Raw genomic sequence first — 26,351 nt, forward strand, 5'->3', positions numbered from 1 at the left:
TTGGTGCTTTAACTTTAACATGAACAAACGGGACTTCCATTGGGAGAGGCGGTGATTCCAAATGGAATCAGCTGATCTGTTGGCTGGGAGGCGGACTCAAAAAGGAGCGGCCGCCATCTTGAAGGCTCGGATGAGACGAAGAAGCCTCATTCGTGTGCTCGGCTACCATTTGACACAGCTTTCAAAACGACGAATACTTCGCTTATTTGAGGTAAAAATGTGACATACGAAGATATTGCTTTTCGTGTAAAGTCACTCACCTGCCACCTGGGTCGTCTGTGGGGATATTGGTGCGGTGGTATTAGAATGCCATCGTTAGCCAGCTAGCGGACGAGCTAGTCCTGCTCGGTAACTCGCTAATATTAGCTAACTATACTAATATTCGCGAACTATACTAATATTTGCTAACTATACTAATATTCGCTAACTGTACTAATATTCGCTAACTGTACTAATATTCGCTAACTGTACTAATACTAGCTAACTGCACTAATATTCGCTAACTGTACTAATATTCGCTAACTATACTAATATTCGGTGAATGTTTTGGTTAGTTGGGTCAAACGTGTCACCAGTGAAAAGCATAATGTCGAATGGTTTGTTCGCGTCAGCGACGACTCATTGCTGTAGGTAAATGTTCCTGTGCAAACTAATCTACGTCATTGGTTACACTGCAAAAAGTCAGTGTTCAAAAACATGAAAAAAATAAATACAAAAATGAGGGGTATTTTATTTGAACAAAGCAAAAATTATCTGCCGATAGAACAGAAAATTTGACCTGTCAAGGCTTTCCAAAACAAGTCAAATTAGCTAACCTCAATAAACCCAAAAATAGCTTAAAATAAGTATATTGTCACTAATAACAAGTGCACTTTTCTTGGTAGAAAACAAAGAGACCTTTTTGCTCAATATGTTGAAAAATATTCTAAAATTAAGTAAATGCTAGTGCCATTATCTTGACATTTTGGCATAACATTTCTTGAAACCAGCAAACTTATACTAAAAACTAGTTTATTTTTCTTAATGGAAAGGCAACAAGGCAACCGCTTGTTACTCTCAGGGTCTCCTAGCCGCTCAGGCAAATCATATTGTCTAAAAATGCATTTTTCCATCGATAACATGACATCATCGCGCCAAGTGCGTGCTCTTTCAGTCAATTAGTGCGCATATATACATATATCATTTTTTTAAATTGTAATTTTGAAGAATTTATCTGAATGTGCATGAACTATTTGTTTGAAATGTCACATGATAAATGTTTAAATATTAACTGTCAGTTTACTGTACTGTGCCAACTGTACTACCGTACTATATGAGTACGTAGTTTCTATTGTTTCATTTAAAATAAAACAGCAAAGTCCATTTGGCTGTCATCCGTTTTAATTATGAGACATTTGTGTCAAAATCATGATTTTTTTTTTTTCATGCTAGAAGTAAGAAATTATTACTTTAAAAAAGTAGTTTTATACTTGAGTGTTGATGACACAGCTTTGCAACACTTGATATTCTAGTTTCATATGTACATACATATATGTTGAACAGATTTAAGGACAACACTTTGTCAGCTCTGTGTTCTAGGTGCACTGCAAAAACTGAAATCTAAGTAAGATTAAATATCTCAAATAAGGCTGATATTTGCTTATTTTCTGTTTAAGATCATTCTTCTCACTAAGCAGATTTTATGTTAGAGTGTTTTACTTGTTTTAAGGGTTTTGGTCCTAAATGATCTCAGTAAGATATTGCAGCTTGTTGCTGAGATTTGATGACCTATATTGAGTAAAACATGCTTGAAACTAGAATATCAAGTGTTGCAAAGCTGTGTCATCAACACTCAAATATAAAACTGCTTTTTTAAAGTAATCATTCATTACTTCAAGCATGAAAAAAAATCATGATTTTGACACAAACATTTCTCATAATTAAAACAGATGACAGCCAAAATGGACTTTGCTGTTTTATTTTCAATGAAACAATAGAAAATACGTACTCATAGTTGGCACGGTACAGTAAACTGACAGTTAATATTTTAACATGTGACATTTCTAACAATTTTGAACAGAAATAGTTCATGCACATTCAGATAAATTCTTCAAAATTACAATAAAAATGTTTTGGCCGGAGGCCAGGCTGTATATATGCACACTAATTGACTGAAAGAGCACGCATTTGGCGCGATGATGTCATGTTGTCAATGGAAAAATGCATCTTTAGACAATATGATTTGCCTGAGCGGCTAGGAGACCCCGAGAGTAACAAGCGGTTGCCTTTCCAATAAGAACAATAAATTAGTTTCAGTGTAAGTTTGCTGGTTTGAAGAAATGTAATGCCGAGCGCATATCATTGTCTTATTTAATTTAAGAATATTTTTCAACATATTGAGCAAAAAGGTCTCCTTTTTTTCTACCAAGAAAAGTGCACTTGTTATTAGTGAGAATATACTTATTTTAAGATATTTTTTGGGGTTCATTGAGGTTAGCTAATTTTCCTTGTTTTGGAAAGTCTTGACAAGCCAAATTTTCTTGTTCTGTTGGCAGATAATTTTGCTTAGTTCAAGTAAAATACCCCTAATTTTTGTTTTGTTTTTCTTGTTTTTGAACACTGACTTTTTGCAGTGTGACTAAGTATGATTATTGATTACATTTGAGCTTTTAATCATATCTTGATATTTATTTATTTTTGCTGTATTTTGCCTTTTTTTTTTTACTGTTTTTCTGCTGTAAAAATGTAGTATTACGATTGTGTAACCGCATAACCGAGGGTGTCAAAAATTCTGCCTCTACGAAAATATTAACTTCCCGTTACACATTTAAGTGTTTAATGTTGTGGTTTTTGTAATTATTTGATTCCCCTGTGACCCCAAAAGGAACAAGCGGTAGAAAATGGATGGATGGATGGATAATTCATAAGTTAGTATTTATATTTTATCATGTTATTTATTCGACAGTTTCTAATGTTTTGTATCAGGGGTGTCCAAACTTCTCCCACTAAGAACTGCATACTGAAAAGTCCAGGTGGGCCATCTTGATATTAATTTTGTAAAAAAAAAAAGTTTAATATGCACACATTATTTAAAGACATTTGTCAGCTCTATTATAGTTGACTAAGTATATTAGAACATTTAGCTTTTTCTCATTACATTTCGTTTTTTTTTTGCTCTATTTTTTAGATGGGTTTTTTTTCCCCTGCAAGAATGGAATATTGCGATTGTGTAACTGCATAACCTAGTGAGTCAAAAATTCTGCCTGTACAAAAATATTAACGTTCAGGTGCACCTTTTACGGTTTTAATTGTTGGAATTTTCCAAATTAAGGCATGAGTTAGTGTTTTTATTATTTAACAAACTAAACGTTATATTTTTATTTTATTTTGAAAGCTTCTAATATTTTTGATCAGGGTGTTTAAACTTTTTCCACCAAGGGCCGCCGCATACTGAAAAGTCAAAGTATGCATTGATCATTTTGTTTTTATTAATTGAAAAAAATGCTGTAAAGAGATGACATATTTTGGCAGACAAAAACTTTGTCAGCTTTGTTATAGGTAGAGGTGGGTATTTTGGGCACCCTACAATTCGATTCAAAATCCATTCTTGATGCATATTTAATTCATGTGTATTGATGCCGTTTTATTATTCTTTTCATTTTATAAATGAGCATTTGTCACTTGTAACTTCTGAAAACAGTAAACGATTGAATAATTCCACTTACATTTATTAGATTAATGGACGTGTGCAAAACTGGAACATAAGTGCCCTAAATTAAAGTAGCTGGTTTGATCTCTCAAAGAAGTGACTCGCTGCGGTCAGCCAAATTTTAGAACTGCCTGCATTACTTTATTTACAATAATCGATTATTGATGTTTGCTAGTTGATTTTACAATTGCCAGTGTCCGAATTGCGATCCATCTAAAAATTGAGTATTTCCCCCACCTCTAGTTATATGTGACTAAGTGTATTATTATTGGTGTGAACATTTTTAGCTTTTTGGTATTGCATTCCAATTTTTTGATAATTTTTTCTTACATTTTCACTGTTTTTTCCCAACAATATGCTGCAGGCCAACAAAACTGTCATTTTGGACACCCCTGCCGTATCCGTTTTGTCTTCGTACACTTCCCGAGCCACTTATTTTGTGGTAGACTCTAACTCTTAGTGCATTTTGATGAAAACGTCATCATAGGGCGCATTTGCGTTAGCTGCTAGCAGAGTCAAAAACATGGCTTTGGTCCTTTTTCGTAAACACAACAGCAACTAAGTTGATTTAATTTGTCAGCCTTAAGTTTTCTCTGACTTGTTGACTTCATTGCAGGGTTGGTATTAATCCGACGGAGGACGCAGCGGCTCAGTGGAGCTAATCAAGATGGCTAACTGAACAAGTGGGCCCATACTTGAAGGCAAGCTAAGCCCTCTTGGATGTTGCCTTCCAGACACTGCTGTGAAGTTCTCTCCTTAACTCAACTCAAATCAATGCTCAAAACAGACACTGAAGAGACGCTTGATGTCCCACAAACGGCAATATTATATAGTTAGTCTTGGGGATCGATATTTGGACACTGGGTGTATAGAAGAGAACAAGCCCCAAGGGGGGAAGGACTATCTTTAAATTATACGTGGATTCGCTCTTAGTTTAATTTGAAATTGGACTTGTTAAAAGCTCAGGAGAAAACATGAGAACTGCCAGGACAGAGAACCCAGTGATTCTGGGCTTGTCGAACCAGAATGGCCAGCTCCGGGGCTCGGTGAAGCCGGCAGGAGCGCCAGGCGGAGGAGGAGGTGGAGGCCCCCAACAACAGCCACTAAACCAGATAAAAGGCACAATCAACAACGGCAACGCCCAGCCTGCCCCCACAACTAATGCTGTCATCAAGTGAGTCACGCCACCAAAAAATGGGAGTTCCACGTTCCGAGACATCTCTGTTGTCGCAAAGTTTGTTTTTGTGCGTTTCTCACAAGCCTGTCATCTTTCACAGGCCCGGAGATGACTGGAAGAAAAATCTGAAACTGCCCCCAAAGGACATGAGGATGAAAACTTCGGTTTGTATATGACTCTCTTGTTTGCAACCTAACTGCCAAAAGGGGGTGTTGAAATTACCCAACTGTGCAGTGGAACCTTTAAGATTGAAATCTAAATAAAGTCTGGGAATATTTCCAAGTGTAAAAATAAGTTAACTCGGGTTTTCGCGGGTAATTAAGTCATTCAATTGATTTTGCGAAAATTAAGGCCTTGAATGGCATTAAATGTGATGTCCGGAGACATTTTAAAATAATTCATACAAATATAGGCCTGGGCCACAAAGTCATTTAAACGATTACTTTGCCGGTATCGATAAATGTTTTTCTTCGTCTCTGACTTTCATCATTCATCGTCATCATTTCTTTTTATTCCTTTCATGAACATGCATATATACAAGCCATATACAGTTGACACTTTCGTTGTTTTTTGTTTCTTATACATTTCCATGATCAGAAAGGAACAGATGGAAGAATACTAGTCTTATATTTATCTGCCCCCTTTTTAACAAATTAATTTAGATGATTTTATCACTGTCCCATCCATCAACACCCGAACTCTATACTTTTAATTTTCGTTTAAGCATTTTCAAAATGACTTTCAAACTGGATACAAGAGTTCTCACTTTGTGCATCGCTCTCAGCACCTGCGCATGTCTGTTTGACATAATTAAATGAGGGGGGGGGGCTGTGTGCAGTTTAACATATTGAGAATCCATTTTCCATCCATCCATTTTCTACCGCCTATCCCCTTCGGGGTTATCTTTGTTTAATTATTTAGGGTAATTAAGTTATTGACCTTCCAAATACAATGATAAATACTACAGTCATGACAAATCATTAAGTTTGAAAGGGTTACTTGCATTATGATAGTGCTTAATTTGGCCACAGTTAATGTAACTATTCAACATTATTTTTGTCAAAAGCTTATACAGACATGAGTATGCTTTCACTGTATATAATGGTGATCAGCAATATGACGGGGGCATTATATCTTAGTTTCATTAAAAAGTATTAAATTAGATTTTCTGTGACCCAATAGTAGGAAGTTATGGTTGACTGAAGAGACAACCCAGTAGTTGTCAAAACTGCAGTCACTTTAATTGTACATGTTGCTCAAAAACGGGAGGAGAAGGTGTTTGTTTTGTCGCTTTCACTGGAGGGTAAAACCGGGATGTCTACAAATCAGAAATGAACTAATTGTTTAAAAAGCTGACCGAGCAGAGCTCTGGTCCGAGTGGCTGTTGATGCAAGGTTAGAATTTGTCAAAGTCCTTTTGAGGGGCAGAGGGTTGATGATGTAGCATGAGGTTGAAGTGGCTCATTTTCCAGTCAAAGATTTTGTATTGTCCTGGCATTGACATTTGACAGTACCACTTTTGTTGCTGCACACCATTGCAGTAACTTCCCTTTCCGGTTTTATGATTTATGATCACATTTCCTCTTCGTCATCAATGGTAGCCTGTTGTAACTGACTCTCGCCAGATCCTTGTAGTTCGCTGAGCTCCACACAAGGATGTGGCCTCGAAGGCAATGCAAACTCCTTCAAGTTAGCAAAAATAATGAACCAATCAGGATCGCCGGGCGGGATTTCATAGATACCATACCATACCATACCAACTTTATTTATAAAGCCCTTTAAAAACAAGCACAGTTGAAAAACAAAGGGCTGTACACCACAAAGAAATAGAGGCAAAGGACAGACTAAAAAATAACATTTAAAACAGAAATAAAAATACACAATTTAAAAAGCAAATATAAATTACCCTAAGAACAGTTTGTTAGATAAAAACAGTTTAAAAGTTAAAAACAGTTCAAAAAGTTAAAAGCTAAAAACAGTTCAAAGTCTCATGCTGGGTTAAAAGCCAGTGAATAAAAATGGTTTTTAAGAAGGGTCTTGAAAATAGCCAAAGAAGGGGCCTGTCTCACATGGAGTGGGAGATCTTTCCAGAGTTTGGGACCCGCAACAGAGAAAGCTCTGTCCCCTCTGAGCTTGCGCTTTGTTTTGGGTACCTCTAGGATCAGCTGATCCTGGAGACGTAGCGCGACTGACGTAGCGCGAAAGCGACTGTTTGATTCAAACAACAATGGCGGCACACAGCGAGGAGTCATGTGCTGACATATTTTCTTTGCACAAACGACATCGATCATCTACTGACATTGCTGCGTTGTTTCAGTAAAAGTACTCTAACTTTTCGCTCTGTCGTTATCCAATATGCCGGCTGTTCTGTTTTGGATTTCCCAGCGTCGCTCTCATCAGCGTCACGGGTTGATTTCGATGTGAGTGGTTGAAGTAGCACGTCATTCAAGATAATGGACAAGTGGTTTATCCAACCACATACAATGATTGTTTTACAAGGGCCCGCCTTCTGCAATACGTCTCCTATTGAGAAGTCCCAGATCCTTGTGTGGAGCTCAGGGAACGACAAGGATCTGGCGCACCACAAAAACACAATGCTAGTGGAGTGAAATATTTGGATCCTCAACATGGGGTCTCTGGAGGTATTTTAGGGGTGTGTGAAATGTTATTTTTTTCAAAAACTTTTTATATTCCCCACAATATTTTATTTGAATATAATTGTCTTTAAATACACACATTAATCCAACTCGCTGTAGTGAACTGAGCCGTTAACAATAGATTTGCTCCAGAACGAGTTGCATCGCACGCGGCTGAAAGCTATGTACAAGTAGGGGTCCCCTTTTATATCTCTCCATCAGTTTGGGGGTCCTCAGGCTGAAAAACACTGAAGACCCCTGATTTAGATGCTCACTAAGCTGAACTCAAGGTATACAGAACTAGTGATGGGTACCGAATTTGGTGCTTTTGTAGGCACCGACCGAATTCTGTTGGTACTACCAGGTATCGATTCAGGTAAAATCAAAAGGTGTCATATTTCGATACCTTTTGTTGCACGTGACATTACGTCCGGTTTCAGACTAAATGCCGGCTCACGTAAACGGTCAAGCAGCACTCAAGGCGGATTCAGCCAAACTCCCTCTAAATCAGTGCTTCTCAAATATTTCTGTTACCCCCTCCACTCTCCACCGTGACTGTAAATATGTCCAAAATTATTATAATCATACCTCTGCATAACGTAAGCTTATTAACTTTAATGGAAACCAAATACTGTTTGTTTTCTCCGTTCCCCATCGTGGTTACTGTGAAGCCAAGTGCTACATACGCTTCATCATATTCTGTTCCCACACGCCCCAGTATTTGAGGACTGCTCTAAATAATGTTGCATTTTTCAATACTAAAAAAGCAAGTATGATTGGTAGAAAACGCTCAAACATTAAGGCTCAACTCTTCCAAAATTTGCTAGCTTGATGCTAATTTACAGTGGATTTGTTAGACAGGCTGCTATTAGCATTAGCAATTTTACATGTTGATTTCCATTACCTCCCAAATTTGGTAAGAACTACAAAAGCTGGTGTGTAATAAGCACAATACTTACAGTATAAACCCTTTGTATGGCGCAACATAACACATTAAGCTTCCTGGAAAAAGATACTTCCCAATTAGACAACATACCATGGATAACATATACAGTACTGCCATCTAATGTCTTGGAAGTACAATTGCAGTGCCAATGAGACTCAAATGGCAGAAGTAAACAATATACCGTATTTTCCGCACCATAAGCCGCCCTGGGTTATAAGCCGCGCCTTCAATGAACGGCATATTTCAAAACTTTGTCCACCTATAAGCCGCCCCGTGTTATAAGCCGCATCTAACTGCGCTAAAGGAATGTCAAAAAAACAGTGAGATAGGTCAGTCAAACTTTAATAATATATTAAAAACCAGCGTGATGTGGGCGCGCATGGAGTCGTATATCAACATGGACGGAGCTGCGTGAAAAAAGCCACCCGGCCTCTTCGCGTAAACTTACCTTAACCACTCGCTCATCTTTTCTTCATCCATCCATCCCTTCGAGTTGGCTTTTATGATGACGCCGGCTGGAAAGGTCTCTTTTGGCAAGGTCTTCCTTTTGAATATCACCATGGGTGGAAGTTTCTGGCCATTAGCATGGCAAGCTAGAACCACAGTGAAGGATGACTTCTCATTCCCTGTGGTGCGAATATTCACCGTACGTGCTCCCGTTGTATCCACAGTGCGGTTCACAGGAATATCAAAAGTCAGTGGAACCTCGTCCATGTTGATAATGTTCTCTGGCCGGATCTTTTTTTCAGCTATCTTGTTTTTACAATATGCACGGAAAGTAGCCAGCTTTTCTTGAAAGTCTTTAGGCAGTTGCTGTGAAATAGTAGTCCGTGTGCGGATGGAGAGATTGCGTCTTTTCATGAACCGGAAACCTGTCGCTTAGTAGGAGCCATTTTGTGGTCTTTACAGATGTAAACACACAAAGGAAATGAAACGTAATATCCGCGCCCTTCTTCTTCTTCTATGGGGGCGGGTGGTTGCTTACAGTAGAAGAAGAAGCGCTTCCTGTTCTATGGGGGCGGGTGCTTACCTTGGCGGTTGCTTGCGTAGAAGAAGAAGCACTTCCTCTTCTACGGGGAAAAAAGATGGCGGCTGTTTACCGTAGTTGCGAGACCGAAACTTTATGAAAATGAATCTTAATATTAATCCATATATAAAGCGCACCGGGTTATAAGCCGCACTGTCAGCTTTTGAGTAAATTTGTGGTTTTTAGGTGCGGCTAATAGTGCGGAAAATACGGTATACTGGACAGCACAGTTATCATAATCAGCTACTTTTTAAATGATCTTTTTTCAATATCAAATAGTATTCAACACAGTGACAATTTGTACCGATATTGATTTCCAGGTAACAGGATCTGGTACCATATCGGTTCAAATGTGAACTATACCCATTCCTTGTTACAACACATGCCGGTTGTTTCCACCTCTGGACTTTAAAAGACAGAAGCTTGAGTAATTGTGTAACCTCAAACTCCAGTAGTATTTGAGATCATTGTTTATTACAGTGGCCTATATTCAATGTTTAATTAGCCCAGAGCTTCTCAAGTATTTTCTGTTACGCCCCCCCCTAGGAAGAAGAAAATATCCCCTCCCCTCCCCCCACACACGCACACATTCCGCCATCACTAAAAAATAGTATATTTTGTCGATAAATTTGTCATGACAATACCTCTGCAAGACATTGTAAGCTTGTCAAAAATAAAGGAAACATACCAGTCTTTCCTCGTCCCCTCCGTGGTTACAGTGAAGCCAAGTGCGACATATGCCCATTATATTCTGGTACAGCAAAAAAAAGCATGTTCTCCAAGGTTATGTGCCCTCCCTGACATTGCACCGTGCCCCCCCCACCCCCAAGGGGGCCCGCCCCACAGAGAGACTGAATTAGCCTAACATGTGCTGTATGAGTTAGCATTCACTCATGCAATGAAATGGATGATATACCACTAGCATTCTTCTGCTCGGATCGAATCAGTTCTTTGTGAATTTAATGACTCGACTATCTGGATAATTGCTGAGATGTGCTGGGCTAATAGTCGTTTTTGCCGTTGCTCCACAGGATGTGACGGCAACTAAAGGCAACGAGTTTGAAGATTATTGCCTAAAGAGGGAGCTGCTCATGGGCATCTTTGAGATGGGCTGGGAAAAGCCGTCTCCGATCCAGGTGAGTTTGCTCCTCCCAACATGCTACTTCCTGATTGTGTGTGTCCCCATACCAACTTGAGCCTTCACTGCTGCTCGTAGGAGGAAAGTATTCCCATCGCCTTGTCGGGGAGGGATATCTTAGCCAGAGCCAAGAATGGCACAGGGAAGAGTGGAGCCTACCTCATTCCTTTACTTGAACGCATCGACCTAAAGAGAGACTGCATACAAGGTGAGCAACAGGAAGGCAATACATGATGTGAACATTTCAAAACCATGGCTCTTGTTTAACTGATCCCCTGCCCTCTCGCAGCATTGGTGGTAGTCCCCACCAGGGAATTGGCTTTGCAAGTCAGCCAAATCTCCATCCAGGTCAGCAAACACATGGGAGGAGTGAAGGTGATGGCAACCACCGGTGGAACCAACCTACGAGACGACATTATGAGACTGGATGAAACCGGTGCGTAAACACCTCATGCTGAGAATTCTAAAATACTTTACTGCTGCCTCTTGCTTTTTTATAAGTGGATGCATGCTAAAACTGTTGTATTTCTCAGTGCACGTGGTCATCGCCACCCCAGGGAGGATTTTAGACCTCATCAAGAAAGGAGTGGCCAAAGTCAGTCAAGTGCAAATGATTGTTTTAGATGAGGTGAGATAAGGTGGTCGTACATTTATTTGGACTTAAAAAAAAAAAAAATGTATGTAATGTTTTAAATGTACCTTTTTGCTTCTGTACAGGCTGACAAACTGTTGTCTCAGGACTTTGTTGCCATGATGGAAGAGATTCTGGGCTTCCTCTCCAAACAGAGACAGATCTTGCTTTACTCTGCTACCTTCCCCCTCAGCGTGCAGAAGTTTATGGTAGGTTGTCATGTAGGGCTGGACAATACATCGAACTTTGATCTCGATTTCGGCTTGTCACGATTATAACATTTCGGGAAAAAATTATTATTGGGCTGATAATTGCACATTTCTGAGCTTAACGGTGAAACGGATGAGTGAGCATATGAGTGAACTCAAAGTTTGCGATGTCCTCATTGTTGCTACTTTTTGACACAACACTCATGTCTAATCAATAACATTACACTCAAAGGCCTTTTTCGCGTTCCAGTTAACACGGACAGAAACACAGAATAGGCCATTTAAACAGGCTCTTCTGTAAACGCAGAAATGTGAGTGATATTCAGTAATTGTGAAGGAACATTTGGGGAAAATAATGTGACCGGTACCGGTCATTCATCCCGAAACAGGTAATAGTCTCCACATTGCTTAGTTTGACACTTGAAACAGTGACTAAACTGCGAAGCTAAAGCTAGCAAGGACAATCCATACACAAACCTCATTTGCTTGTGTTGTTGTGACCGACCTCATCGATGTACGAACAGGACAGCAGTCCCAACTTGAGGATTGTTTTTCCTCCTACTTCACAATAAAGGCGCTGTGCGCAACATCCAGTCTGACTGCAAAGATTTCAAAAAGTACCTAATGCAAGCATAGCAGACTTAGAGCACTTGACATATTTACAAAATTATTATGCTTTGACTTAAAATATTGGTAAAAATTGTCTGAAGATGTATTGCACTGATAAATGAGGATGTTTGCATTTCATTTTTTTAACAAAAAAGCACACAGTATGGTGGTAAAATAAATGTAAAAAGTATAAAGAATTAGAAAAAATTAAAGCAGGAAATTAGAATTTTATTTATTTGTTATAAATATACATCTGTTTTTTTTGTTGTTTTTTTATTATATATAAAGGTCAATTTTGGTGGTACCATAATTACTCATGTTTTCAAATGAATCGTGTTTTATTTGTGATTTCAATATCAAAATGATTATTTTTTACCATACCTGTCCAGCCCTGTTGGCATTTCTCCGAGAAAAAAAATTGGTATTGGCTAATATAGGGTTTTTCTTATCATTTCATGTAGAATTCGCATCTGCAGAAGCCCTACGAGATCAACCTCATGGAGGAGCTGACGCTGAAGGGTGTGACTCAGTATTACGCTTATGTAACTGAAAGGCAAAAAGTCCATTGCCTCAACACCTTGTTCTCAAGGGTAAGCTTTGCTGTGATGCCTTTTTCCCCCACAGCCCTTTTCTGGTTTAAAGCGTTCTGAAAACACTTTTTATTACAATTGTCCACTTTTGTTTTGTAGCTCCAGATCAACCAGTCTATCATCTTCTGCAACTCTTCTCAAAGAGTGGAGCTCCTTGCAAAGAAGATTTCCCAGCTTGGTTACTCATGTTTCTACATTCATGCCAAGATGAGACAGGTTGGCACCGTTGTCTGTAGGCATGTTGCTTGTACGCCAAGTGTCCGACGTGATGGCCGGAAGCCATTTTCCACTTGTAGCTTGTTTTTATATTGGCCTTTGGCATATTCAACAACTCTTTTAATTGGGATATACAGTTATTGTTACACAAATTTGTTTTGTCAACTTTAACACAGTTGATTTGTTCAGATAGTTTGGTATACAATGGTTTTAATTTTATTGTACAAAGTAACTTTTTCACTTCCGATACAATACTGATATTTGAGCCTTAATCCCAATATTGATCTTATATCTGCAGAAACCATCCATATTTTGATTTGTTGTAAAATGTTAAAGGGCTCGATCAAGTCAAATTAATCAGACAGAACAATGGCGTCTTTAAATTATTGATCTTATTTTTTTTCCAACAATAATTAGTAGCCACAATAAGTAAAGGTAAGCTCATGACGCCGTAAATTGAATGTTGCGGACACGTTATTTACTGGATACTTTAAATACGCTTCTGCAACTGCAATTATTTGATGCTCGTTTATATTGACTGTTTTTGACTAATGTTCAATGACGGATACTTACTATGTTAACTGTTTTGTAGCTGCTTGCTCCTACTAGCATATAGCCTAGCATGTTTACCTTTTTGTAAATTACTTAAGTAAAATAGAAGAAATTGTGTGTTTATTAGAGGTCATTTAGATGTTAACTGGCTGTTCAGCTTTGCACAACTTAGAACTGCTTGGAGCTTATATCGGCAATTTTAAACACAAGCCTGTATAATTCCATACTTGTATTTTTCTGATAACGGTTTGGGGTGCCTCGAGTACAAAATGTATAAAGTACTAGCATCCTAATTTAAAAAAAAATGCCGCTTTCAATGTGAAGTTTTTAATCGTGGATTGGCTATGTAGAAGTTGTTGGCTTGTAGTTTTTTAGGTTTTGAGTTAAATTTCTTCCTTTTTTGTTCTTTAGGAACATCGCAACCGTGTGTTCCATGACTTCCGTAATGGTCTCTGTCGAAATCTTGTCTGCACTGGTAAGGTTTTTGTTGGACACTTGGGGGTGGTTTATTTGTGTAATTGGTTTCTAGCGTTCTTCCCTGCACAGTTAACAGGCCCAAGCATGCTTGTGTGTTGTAATTGGAAAGTAAAAACATTATTTCGCAAACGCCTGCTTAGGGATGATGTTCGAAAACCGGTTCTCCCGATGCTTCGATAAGAAAAGAACCAATTCCATGGATTCGAGCCACTATACCGTATTTTCGCGACCATAAGGCACACCGTAATAAAAGGTGCTGTGTCAGTTACGGGTGCTATTTCTGTATTTAACGCATAAATAAGGCGCAGCATATTTTTGGGCGCAGGCATGGTTAAACATACGCTAGCATGCATGGACGCTGGTTTAAAAAGGCAGCAGGAGCAAAGCTGAGTTCGGTTGTACTTTATTGAAGTATTTATCAATGTACTCACATTATTTTTTGATCAATCCTCATCCACAAATCCATCAGTCCTCATCTTCTGTGTCCAAAATTAACAGCTGGGAAAGTTCTCCATCAAACACGCCAGATTCCCTCTCCTCATTTTCAAAGTCACTCATTGTCCATTAGCATAGCAAGCTAGCACAACAGTAAAAGCCGACTTCTCTTGCCCCGTTGTGCGTATTGATTCGATACCGTGCCGGTCCCCTTCTCCACAGTGTGCTTCACCGGGATGTCGAAAGTGAGCGGCACCTCGTCCATGTTGGTGATGTGCTTGTCGGCAATTTTTTTTATTTACAACGCACAAAGCAGCACTATATGCTCACTGGGTGCGTGTTTTTAGTGTCCTCTCTCACCTGAAACCTTCACCCACATGTCCTCAGTCACGTCCGCTTTTCCTCTATATAAACAGCGTCACATAACATCTACGTCTTTTGGAACTCCGTACACACACAACAATCTATCTGGATTCGATAAGGAATCGGTTCGATAAGAGGATTCGATAATGACATCGATAATTCCTTAACAAACATCATCCCTACGCCTGCTTCCATGTTGATAAATCATCACTTGCCCCAACCCTACTGCATAGTTGTCATTATTTCCAACAAAGTCAAAAGTTGGCTTAGTTAGCTGTAGTTCAGATGTGAATGAATAACTGTCCTGTTCTTTCAGACCTTTTCACAAGAGGAATAGACATTCAAGCTGTGAATGTCGTAATCAATTTTGACTTCCCAAAGCTGGGAGAGACTTATCTTCATCGCATTGGCAGATCTGGTAAGAACTCCTCCTTTTTGTCCTACGTCCAGCAGTCTTAACAACGTATTAAACCCCTTTTCGAACCGCTCCCATCCAGGTCGCTTTGGACACTTGGGACTGGCCATCAACCTGATCACTTATGACGACCGCTTCAACCTGAAAGGAATCGAAGAGCAGCTGGGGACCGAGATCAAGCCTATCCCCGGAATCATCGACAAGAGCTTGTATGTGGCGGAGTACCACAGCGAGAGCGGTGAAGAAGTGAAGCCATGAGCCCGTGAGTAGACTCGACTACAAGGCTGTCCAAGTCCAGCACCATGTGAATACATTTTGTGCTTTAAAGATGCTCCCAAGCAGTCAAATGTAGTTTAATATATACTATCTGGGAAAAAAAACATCTTAGCTTTGTGTTAGAGGGGGACTAAGCTTATCCAATATTGTTAAAAACATATTTTTTTAGAATGTGCTGTGGGGCCAATAAAAAAGGTTTGGCGGAAAAAAATTGGTCTGGGAACTCTTTAGACACCCTGCACTACTTGAAAAGGCTCGGAAGGGCATGTGATTTTGCAATGCATTTTGGGTCTGCCGTAACCTTTTGTGTTGGCCAAAGTTCGCAAGGCTGTACTGTACCTGCGGTAATGTGAGTAAAAAAAACGATTAAAATGCATCATACAAAAAAGAAATCAAAAGACCTTACGGAGACAAACGGTACACTATTCTAAAGGCTCGCAAACTCGAAAAAATAAGTCAAATAGGTAGAATTGATCCATATGAACACGTCCATTGGACGAGATTTGAGCACACTGTTGTCGAAGCCAAACTTGTTTATTAGGGATCGATCCTTTCTTAGCATTATGACTTGGCGGTATCGGCCTCTATCAGTCTTTTTTTGTTCTTCAACTACAACTGAACTACATCAGCAGATACAATATATACATAAGATGCCAGTATTTTTTTTAATAATTTTGTGCTCAAGCAACAGCCCTATATAAGAAAAGTTGCCCCCCCCGCCCCTTTTCTCTTCCTTGCAATGTTGGTCGCTTGTACACAGTATAGTCTATCTCTTCAGCTATACAGTTGTGTTCAAAATAATAGCAGTCCCACATCACTAGCAAGATAAATCACTGTTTTTGTTAGAATTTCAACTTCCACACTGCAAGTACGTTTCTAGAAGGTTTAGTAAAGGTATATAAAACCAACAGGCATGACATGCATGCTGCTGATTCTGTGAAACTGAATCATTTACTGAAAGGGGCGTGTTCCAAAAAATAGCAATGCTGAGTTCCATAAGTGACGTCATTGATTTGTGGGGAAAAAAGGTGTTAAACAAGTGGCCCTTATTTAAGGATCAAGGCAACTGACGCTGCATATGCTGGCTGTGCATTTGTCCTTGAAAAACAGAGTAAAATGGGTCGTTCCAGACACTGTTCAGAAGAAGTGTTCTTTGATTAAGAAATTAATAAAACAGGGGAAAACCTATAAAGAAGTGCAGAAAATGATAGGCTGTTCAGCTAAAATTATATCAAACGCTTTAAAATGGCAGCCAAAACCAGAAAGGCGAGGAAGAAAAAGAAAAACGACTATTGGAATGGATCAGAGAATAACCAAAACGGCAAAGGCTCAGCCAATCAGCTCCAGGAGGATCAAATATCTAAGATGGCCTGTGAGTACTGTAACAATCAGACCACGTTTATGTGAAGCCAAGCTACCAGCAAAAAGCCCCCGCAAAGTCCCATTGTTAAAGAAATAAATTAAAAAAAAAGACATGTGCTGAAGCGGTTACAATTTGCCAAATAACACATTGACTGGCCTAAAAAGAAATGACGTAATATTTTGTGGACTGATGAGACTAAGATTGTTCTTTTTGGGTCTAAGGGCCACAGACAGTTTGTCAGGCGTCCTGCAAACACTGAATTCAGTACACAGTGAAGACGGTGCAGCATAGTGGTGCAGGCATCCATGATGTGGGAATGTTTCTCGTCCTATGGTGTTGGTCCTATTTATCGCATACCAGGGATCATGGATCAGTTTGAGTACATCAGAATACGAGAAGAAGTCTTGTTGCCGTATGCTGAAGAGGAAATGCCCTTAAAGTGTGTGTTTCAACAAGCCAATGACCCCAAACACACTAGCAAGCGAGCAAAATCATGGTTTCAGACAAACATAATTCAAGTAATGGAGAGGGAAGCACAATCCCCGGACCTTAATCCCATTTAAAACTTGTGGGCTGACATAAAAAATGCTGTTCATGAGGCAAAACCAAGAAATGCAGAAGAATTGTGGAATGTAGTACAATTGTCCTGGGCTGCAATACCTGATGACCGGTGCCATAAGTTGGAGGACTCAATGTCCCACAGATGTGAAGTAGTTATCAGAAACTGTGGTTATGCAACTTAATATTAGTTAATGATTCTCAAAAAAGTTGAATATGCAAGCCTTTCTTAGTTTATACAGTACATTTGAGTTTTGTAAAGAAATATGTCAGCACGGCTATTTTTTTGTTTTATATTTATTGACTTTCTGTAAAATATTATCAAATTAAATTACTTTTTTTTTCAATTTTCTGGCTTTGAAATAGAATGTGCAGTGTCCCTAATGCATTTGTGTTCATTAAAATACAATTTATTTGAAGAATTTTGAGGTTTACTCACCTTTTTAAACACACTGCTATTATTATGAACATAACTGTATACCGTATTTTTCGGAGTATAAGTCGCTCCGGCCGAAAATGCATATTAAAGAAGGAAAAAAACATAAGTCGCACTGGAGTATAAGTCGCATTTTTTGGGGAAATGTATTTGATAAAACCCAACACCAAGAATAGACATTTGAAAGGCAATTAAAATAAATAAAGAATAGTGAACAGGCTGAATAAGTGTACGTTATATGAGGCATAAATAACCAACTGAGAACGTGCCTGGTATGTTAACGTAACATATTATGGTAAGAGTCATTCAAATAACTATAACATATAGAACATGCTATACGTTTACCAAACAATCTGTCACTCCTAATCGCTAAATCCCATGAAATCTTATGTCTAGTCTCTTACATGAATGAGCTAAATAATATTATTTTATATTTTACGCTAATGTGTTAACAATTTCACACAAGTCGCTCCTGAGAATAATTCGCACCCCCGGCCAAACTATGAAAAAAAAAAACTGCGACTTATAGTCCGAAAAATACGGTATATAGATAGATAGATCGATCGATCTCACGCAGCTAAATGTAATCGACTTGTTTTTTTTGTCCTTTGACAGATCAGTCCATCCTCCATTCCCCCTTTGGACCCCACAGTTCCCCTTCATGACTTGGATTTTTCTTTTCTTTTTCTTTTTTTCTTTTCTTTTCTTTTTTAAATGTACAGAGTCTGTCCATCTTATTTTTTGGATGCCTCCATCAGGAATGTGAATTTTGTTGGATGCGCGTTGGAAGAACTCATTTGCCTCGTCGTCGTAGGGCTCAATGCTGCACCGCCTGCACTGAAGACAGCCCCTTTTCTCCCTTCCCCACGAGGAAAGTAGTACGGGACCAAGTGGACAATGCATCGGTGCATACAGAGGTGGCGGAAGCACCACTAACATGAAGCCAGCACCCACAGGCCCCCTAAAATGACCCCCCCCTCCATCTGTCACTTTGTTTAGGAACCAGTTTGTATCAAGTGCCTTAAGAAGCAGTCCAACATGTTGTGAAGTAATAACCCTCATTATTCAGCTCTTTTGTTCCGCCTTCAGAAGATTTTGCCGTGCTCTTAAGTTTAAACCACAAAGGTGACCATAACCCGTTTCATTTGTCATCAGGAGGGGGAGGGGTGCTGCCTGCGCTCGCGTCTGGCTAATTCTGCAGGACAAACTTGGATTTTTCTCCATGGACAGAGATGCTGGATTTAGTTTTTCCAAGAAGGAAGCCAGACTCTACGTTTATTTTTCTTTTATCCTGTTGCTTGTGCTTCTAGAAGAGCCTGACACTTTCCTCTCGTCTTCAGCTGCAACACAACAGAGACAATGTGCAGCCAACAAACAACCCCATTGAGTCCTGAGGATTCCTCATCCGCTGCAGTTCAGTTTGCAGGACTTTGCTTTGGTCTTTTTTTTTCCTTCTCACCTTCCTACGTGCGGCCAAACTTAACTCAGCTGTGCAAAACGGAGGCTGCCTCCCCCCACCCCCATGTAAATACCTTAATTTTAAGATTGTTTTAAACAAGTTCAGAAGGCTGGCGACAACTGAACACACCCCACATGTTGGCACTGGAGACTTTTCATTACTGCCTATTGGCTGTGAGGTTATTTATAATTTTAGAAATAGTCTAAAAACAAAGACCCCCTCCTGCATGAACTGTTATTGAGGCCAAGTTCAGCAGACACATTGGAGGCGTGCAAACTGTCCTAAATGAAAGTTGCACTTAGACGTGATGCTTTAAATTGATTCTCCTGCTGCCAGCAGAGCTTTTTAGTCATGAATTCTTTTGTCACCAGCCTCGACTTGTGGACTTGACCGGAGCCTGCCTCGGCTCTCTGGTCAACGTTGCTGTGGAAAGAAAAAGATTAGATTCTATCATGTCCTACTTGCTGCAGTGCAGCGCCATTGGCAGATTTTGTTTTTTGTTCCCCCCTCCCCCTTGGGGAGGCGCAACCAGCTGTTACACGAAGCTACAGTCAACACCTAAGAAATACTTGTAAGGACTGCAATTGGATTCAGCCCCCTTTGAATAAGGACAGGATGGAGAAGGGCGTCCTAGTGAACCATCTGACCTAAAATGTAGCAGGACGTCTCTGCTCGCTAGCCAACGGGACGATCAAAACAACCTGGAGAAGGTTGGTCAGCACTTAACGCACCGAGCGGTTGACTTCTGGCAATAACACTGTTTTAGTTTTTTTTTTGTAATTGCAACACCCAGACAGACGTGCATGTTGGTGTAGAAGATCCCGAACCAGAAGGGGAATGTCAGTGAAAGGATTCCTTAATGAGTTGGACTGCAAACATGGCCGCCTCAGCTTATTTCCCTTCCCTTTTTGTTTCTTTTATGTGGGGTTTGGCTTATACGTCCTAACAAAAACCTTATTTTGCACAAAGGCTCTCAGCTGTTGCAGCTGGGAGTCTTTTTTGGAAAGTTTGGTTCCCTCTTGTGGTGAGATGCTCTTTGGCTGTTTCTAACGCGTGACAAGACTTATAGCGCTTAAAAGATGTCCACTTTCTTGTCAGGTTAGAACAGCGATCCTTGCTCTCTCAAGTCTCACGCTGGCCCCTGACTTGTTTATCATCCAATTTGGCTTATTTGGCATGGAGGGAGGGAGGGAGGGAGGGTGGGATTCTTGTGTTACAAAACATTCCAATGAAAGGTGAGCGAGAGCAGGGATCAAGCTTTGCAGACACCCGGCAGCCGTCTGCGTCCTGGTGGCCGGTTGGCGGTATTGCAGCGTCTTGTTTCAATGCTGGAGGATAGTGATGGCGTTGTGACAGGATGTTGTCACCGCCGGCCAGCCACCAGGTTGAGAACCTTAAAGACTGAGATGATAGCATCTTGCCAGGAATATTTAATTGGATGTTTTGAAACAAAATTGCCTCGTTCTTTAAGGTCATTTTAAATTGTGGGGAGGGTTGAATTGGTTGACTTGCTGCCCTGATGCACACCAATTGTCCTGGACCGTGGCGACAAACCAATAACGTTTTTTCGTGCCAATTCGACCCTGACGTCACTTCCTGTCCAGGAGGATGCTGCATCAGTACTAGTTGGGGGTTCACTTCATCTCATCGTCATGGAGATGGGTTTAATGTATTAGGAGAGAACAAATTTGATTTTTTTTCTTTTTTGCCTAAAGAAATTGTTCCAATGGGAGAACTCTCCAAAATTGACGCGGTTAAAGCCCAACAAGTTGTTTGCTCTTTTTTATTTAATGAAAATTTGGTCGTTATTTAATTGGCAGACTTTTCAGTGGAGCTAATTTTACAAGAGTTCAGTTCATTTAAAAATAAGTCACAAATATTGGGCTAAAATATTGAAAGTTTCGTTAAAAATAAAGCTCACTGAATTTATTTTGTCTCATTGTTTTTTCTGTGTCAGATGTACTTTCATGAATGTGTTTAGTAACTTGTGGTTCAGGCTGCATACTCGGCACTTTCAGGTTGTTTGAAGCCTTGTCTGTGCTCTCAGGTAATTCCTATGTCCGTCACTTAGCATGTTGCTTTTGTTCTTCCCTGCTAACAATATGCGCTTTGGTTGCTTGCAGACCAACTTGACCTTGCCTGTCTGCTCAGGAAGATTCTATAGACTCCTCTCAGGTAGGGAGCATCTTTCACATTTGTGTCCATGTGGTTGTTGAGTTAAGTCATCCAATTATGTTTTTTTAAAGTAAACTGATAACTGTGCTGTCCACACATTACATGGAGCAGTCTACTGTATTAGTTCAAAGGGCTGTTTCATTACTAAAAAAAAAAAAGTTTAACAAAATGTAATATTTGGACATGGAATTTTTTTTACTGAGATTATGATCTGTGTAAACTCTGAACACTGAGATAGTGATAAGATGCCATACTTGCCAACCCTCCCGGATTTTCCGAGAGACTCCCGAAATTCAGCGCCTCTCCCGAAAACCTCCCGGGACAAATTTTCTCCCGAAATTCAGGCGGAGCTGGAGGCCACGCCCCCTCCAGCTCCATGCGGACCTGAGTCTGCTTTCCCACAATATAAAGAACGTCTACAGTAAAGCAGTCCGTCTGCCGTAAACAGCAATGTTGTGACACTCTTAAACAGGACAATACTGCCATCTAGTGCATTTGATGAAAGCACTTTTGTGCGTGCCACACAGCAATGCATAATCAGAGAGGGTGTGCAACATGGTTAGAAAGATAGTGACAGAGAATAGAACAAGGATGGACAATTCAACCCTTAACTCAACAATGAGTAGATGAGTGTTATGTGTGTGTATATGTGTAAATAAATGAACACTGAAATTCAAGTATTTCTTTTATTTATATATATATATCCATCCATTTACTACCGCTTATTCCCTTCGGGGTCGCGGGGATATATATATATATATATATGAAATACTTGACTTGGTGAATTCTAGCTGTAAATATACTCCTCCCCTCATAACCACGCCCACGCCCCCACCCCCCACCTCCCGAAATAGGAGGTCTCAACGATGGCAAGTATGTAAGATGCATAAAGACAAAATCATTTATGGGGTACTTTCTATTAAAGTAGCTGTTCCCAGTCGTGAAAATACCGCCTAAAACATTTTTTTGATTTTTTTTTTTTTTCAATGCTGTAATCAAGTTTAGAGGTTAAGACACAGATGTGGGTTTAATTCTTAAATGTAATAATTGTGCTCAAATCATGTCCCTGGTTTTGATGTCCCTGCCGAAACGAAACACGTGTTAGAATCTTGGCTGGTTGTAGATTTAAGCCACACCCGTGTATTTTTGATCAGGAAGTGAAATTGTGTTACTGTCCCTTGTGGCTGCATGAAAGTGAAGTATATTTATATAGCGCTTTTCTCTAGTGACTCAAAGCGCTTTACATAGTGAAACCCATTATCTAAGTTACATATAAACCAGTGTGGGTGGCACTGGGAAGGTAGGTAAATTGTCTTGCCCAAGGACACAACCTGGGATCCAACCTGGAACTCAAGTTGCTGGCGTGGCCGCTCTACCAACCGAGCCACCCTAATCCCATAGTTATCAAATAAATGTGTTCCAAAGTCTGAAAATCACTATCTTTAAAAATTGTCACTACTGAACACACATTCTATTCAATTATGAAACATTTTCCAGCTTTTATGCAAAATGTTTTCATCAGTGTTCAACTCCTCAAAGATGTGCTTGCTAGTATTTAGTTGTGGGCAAAATTAGCTAGAATTGTCACAAAGTTAAATGTATTTAATTGTATTTTATTACACTTTTCAGTGATGCTTTAGGTAGTGACCAGTAATGAGTGTTTTTGCTTTGCATACTAGACACACGTGTGTTATTTTCAACTGATTAGTTTTCTCCAAAAAATAAAAGGATTTTCATAAGCACAAATCATGTTATGAGTTATTAAGCAATATAGTTGAGGGAATATGACGCAACATTGCAAATAAAATGGTCGCTACCGAAACACTTCAATGTTTACAAAAAAGTATATTGAGTTATCAACTAAAATGATACTGATTGGTTACTGTATGTTCAAATTCATAACTCATTACTGTGAAAACAATCTGATCAGTGTTGAACATTTTAGAAAGAGACTGCACATCAATTAAAAACATTAAAGTGTTACATTTTTATTGATTTAATTGTGAAAATATTTTTTTAAAGAATCTTTACACATGAGGGAGGTAAATATAACCGGTTAACATATGTTATCCCTAATTGAATTCTAAGTTTCGGCAGTGACACATTTGAGGAGAGGAAAAACGTTCTCAAACATTCTAAAAATTAAAGATAAAAGTTGACTTATTTTTCTGACTTCAGATATTGTACATTAAATGGAGTGACAAGCTTTAGTTTTGGGAATAAAACTTAGAAAATGTGTAAATATTTCCAACCTCACTTTGAACCATTTTGGTAGAATGGTTCGTAATTTTTTTGTTTTGCATTTCTGAGTCTGATTTGCAAATTACTATTTATTTCAGTTTGTAAAGTGAGTTATCGGGTTGGATCGTGCATTTTGTCCTGCAGAGGATGTCAGACATTACCAGACACGTCTAAATACCTCAACATTGCATAAAACATTTGTACAAACACGTTTTTGCTTCAACAATTTTGTTCCATTGCCCCGGTTTGATTAGCAACAAGTTTTGCACAATTGACAATCATGTTTTTATTTAATTATTCTTTAAGCGCTAACAGCATAATTATAAATTTAAATAGCTTTTTTTCCATTGAACAAATGAAATTCACAGTTTTTACTCACAGAATCAACAATGTCACATCAATGCATCCAAATGTACTCGTCAGACCCAGAATGTTTAGCAATCTTTGAATTTGTCCAAATGTAAAAAGATAATTGTACAAAAAGATTTGTGCATTGTCAAAGGATTGGCCCATTTTCAACAGGAAGCAAGTCAGCCATCTTGTTGACTAACAAGTTCCCGTCTGATAAAAATTGTGAAATCATTAAAAAAAGGTCAGACTGTTGGCTAATTTGTGACAGTAAAAGGTATGGATGTGTTATGGTGAATTTTCAGGATGAAGCTAAAATATAACTTTTACGTGTGAACTTCGTTTGAGAGTCTAAATGTTTTAAATGTATGATTTTTTTTTAATGTTTCACTGCTGTTTGCACAACTTGTTTTCTACTGAAAAGAAACATCCACAACAGGTCACTTTTTAAAATGTTTACCGAAAAAGGCATGGATGACACCAAGGCTAAGCAATTTATCATTTTTATGATCGTGAGAAGGCAAAATCGAAATCTGATTATCGGGGGGGGACTACCGACATGCATGCTAATTCCTGAAACAGAGTGGAAAGAATAACCATCTACTGGAAGTTTGGGATCTCATCGTGGTTGCTACTTTTTCTTTGACACTATGCTAGTATGCCTAATCACAAAACTAGGGCATTTTCATGTAAACGCAACCGCGGACCGAATTGGCCAATATAAAAACAGAATACGCTGTTTAACACAGAAAATCATCCATATTGACATAAGTGAGTGAAATGCTGTCATTGTGAGAAGAAACATTTGTCAAGGAAAGTGCTCAGTCATCCTGAACTAAATGTGGAGACGACCACTTGATACAGTGACTAAACTACTAGCAAGAACATTACATACACCCACAACACATCTCATCTGCTTGTGTTGTTGTGAACGACATCATCGATGTAAGATCGATGTACAGACAGGACAGCGCTCGCAACTTGAGACATGTTTTTTTTTTTTTTTTAACTAAACAGCCTCAAGTTGTCCTTCTCACACTCTTAGAACTCAGAACAGCCGCACACTAACCCCCAAAAGGTTTTTAAAAAAGTTGCCTTTGCTCTATAGATTGGTATTTGGTGTGTTACTGGGATTGGTTTAGCATTGTATTATTGTTTTGTTAATTTTAGACGGACTGAGTGAGTGTGTTTTTTGTAAATTGACTCTACTCTACTTTTCTGAGTCTTCTAGCATCCCTGTTGCAACTAACCTCTTTTATGGCTGGCAGTGGTCTTGGTGTATACCAACAGCATCATGAAGAGGATCTTTATATTCTAACCTAAGCAGGACATTTCTTGATTCATTGTGATAAAAAGTTTATGCGTGAGAATAATCACAAAATATTGCATTAATCATATATATATATATATATATATATATAGGCACAAAATCACTCAATTAATTTTCCCCGCATGTGCTCCTGTACATAAAGCGCAGCTGGTTACCTGTATATCAGCACATTTGCAATATTGTTGAAAAGGTGCACTTCATAATATATGGTTAAGTTTGCGCAAACGATGTGCACTCAAGTAGTTACATTTAAAAAATTAACATTCTGACAATACAATTACATTTGTGTCACAATATTGTGTTCTTTTAAATAATAATGCAAGTAGTTGACTGCGATTAATCAAAATTAAAAAAATTTGATTAATCTGATTAAAAAAAATTAATCGTTCGACAGCACCAGGTGAAAGTAGTGAAACAGTTGGACGTTCACAAAGTTAGACGGTCAAATTTTAAGTTCTCGTGTAAAAGTCGGTGCGTTTTAGCCTCATTTTGAAATGTCACATCCATAACCTGTAGTGAGCAGTACTCTTACACCTTCCAAAAAAGCTATTCAATAATCCATATCTGTGATGAACTGGAGTAAAACCCATGAACATCACCATTTGCAAGATATCCCAGAATGCATTGCCGCTCCTGGTTGAGCAATGAAAATATTCTTGGCTCTCGAGCTCTGTAAAGTGCCATCAACCTTTGTGCTGTCCTCAAATACAGGGTGACCAACAAGACCACAACCTACAGATCATTAAAAATGTTATTTTCTTTTTCAGGGCATACAAGTAGACTTTGTGCATGAAATTTCGGAACAATCGTCATCCGCCAACCCAATTAGGACATTTTGTGATCTATTTCTCCAACTAGTCACACACAGTAGTGCGATACATTTTCAGATAGTTTGTCATCAAACTCCTTCAGAAAGCAGATTTCTTGAGGGGGTTCAGAGAATATGTGCCAAATCTTAGTTCTGAACTTGGAGTAATTGACAATTATGGACAACGTGCAGGGCTTCCCCCAAATATACTTGTGGGGTTGTGGACATGACGTATCATTTGCATAATCT

General features: G+C 39.0%; 1 protein-coding gene across 1 annotated transcript; it reads left to right on the top strand.

Moving 5' to 3' along the window:
• The first annotated feature begins 53 nt into the window (after positions 1-53).
• Positions 54-20,385, top strand: ddx6 (DEAD (Asp-Glu-Ala-Asp) box helicase 6). Its single transcript, XM_061972423.1, has 14 exons — positions 54-211; positions 4,305-4,862; positions 4,966-5,029; positions 10,505-10,609; positions 10,690-10,819; positions 10,901-11,047; positions 11,145-11,239; positions 11,329-11,451; positions 12,522-12,650; positions 12,750-12,866; positions 13,830-13,893; positions 15,010-15,111; positions 15,191-15,370; positions 18,357-20,385. The coding sequence occupies exons 2-13, from the start codon at positions 4,663-4,665 to the stop codon at positions 15,364-15,366; spliced, it is 1,452 nt and encodes a 483-aa protein (XP_061828407.1). The 5' UTR covers positions 54-211; positions 4,305-4,662; the 3' UTR covers positions 15,367-15,370; positions 18,357-20,385.
• The last annotated feature ends 5,966 nt before the right edge of the window (positions 20,386-26,351 follow it).

Source organism: Nerophis lumbriciformis, linkage group LG17, assembly GCF_033978685.3.
Source record: "Nerophis lumbriciformis linkage group LG17, RoL_Nlum_v2.1, whole genome shotgun sequence".
Taxonomy (NCBI): Eukaryota; Metazoa; Chordata; class Actinopteri; order Syngnathiformes; family Syngnathidae; genus Nerophis; species Nerophis lumbriciformis.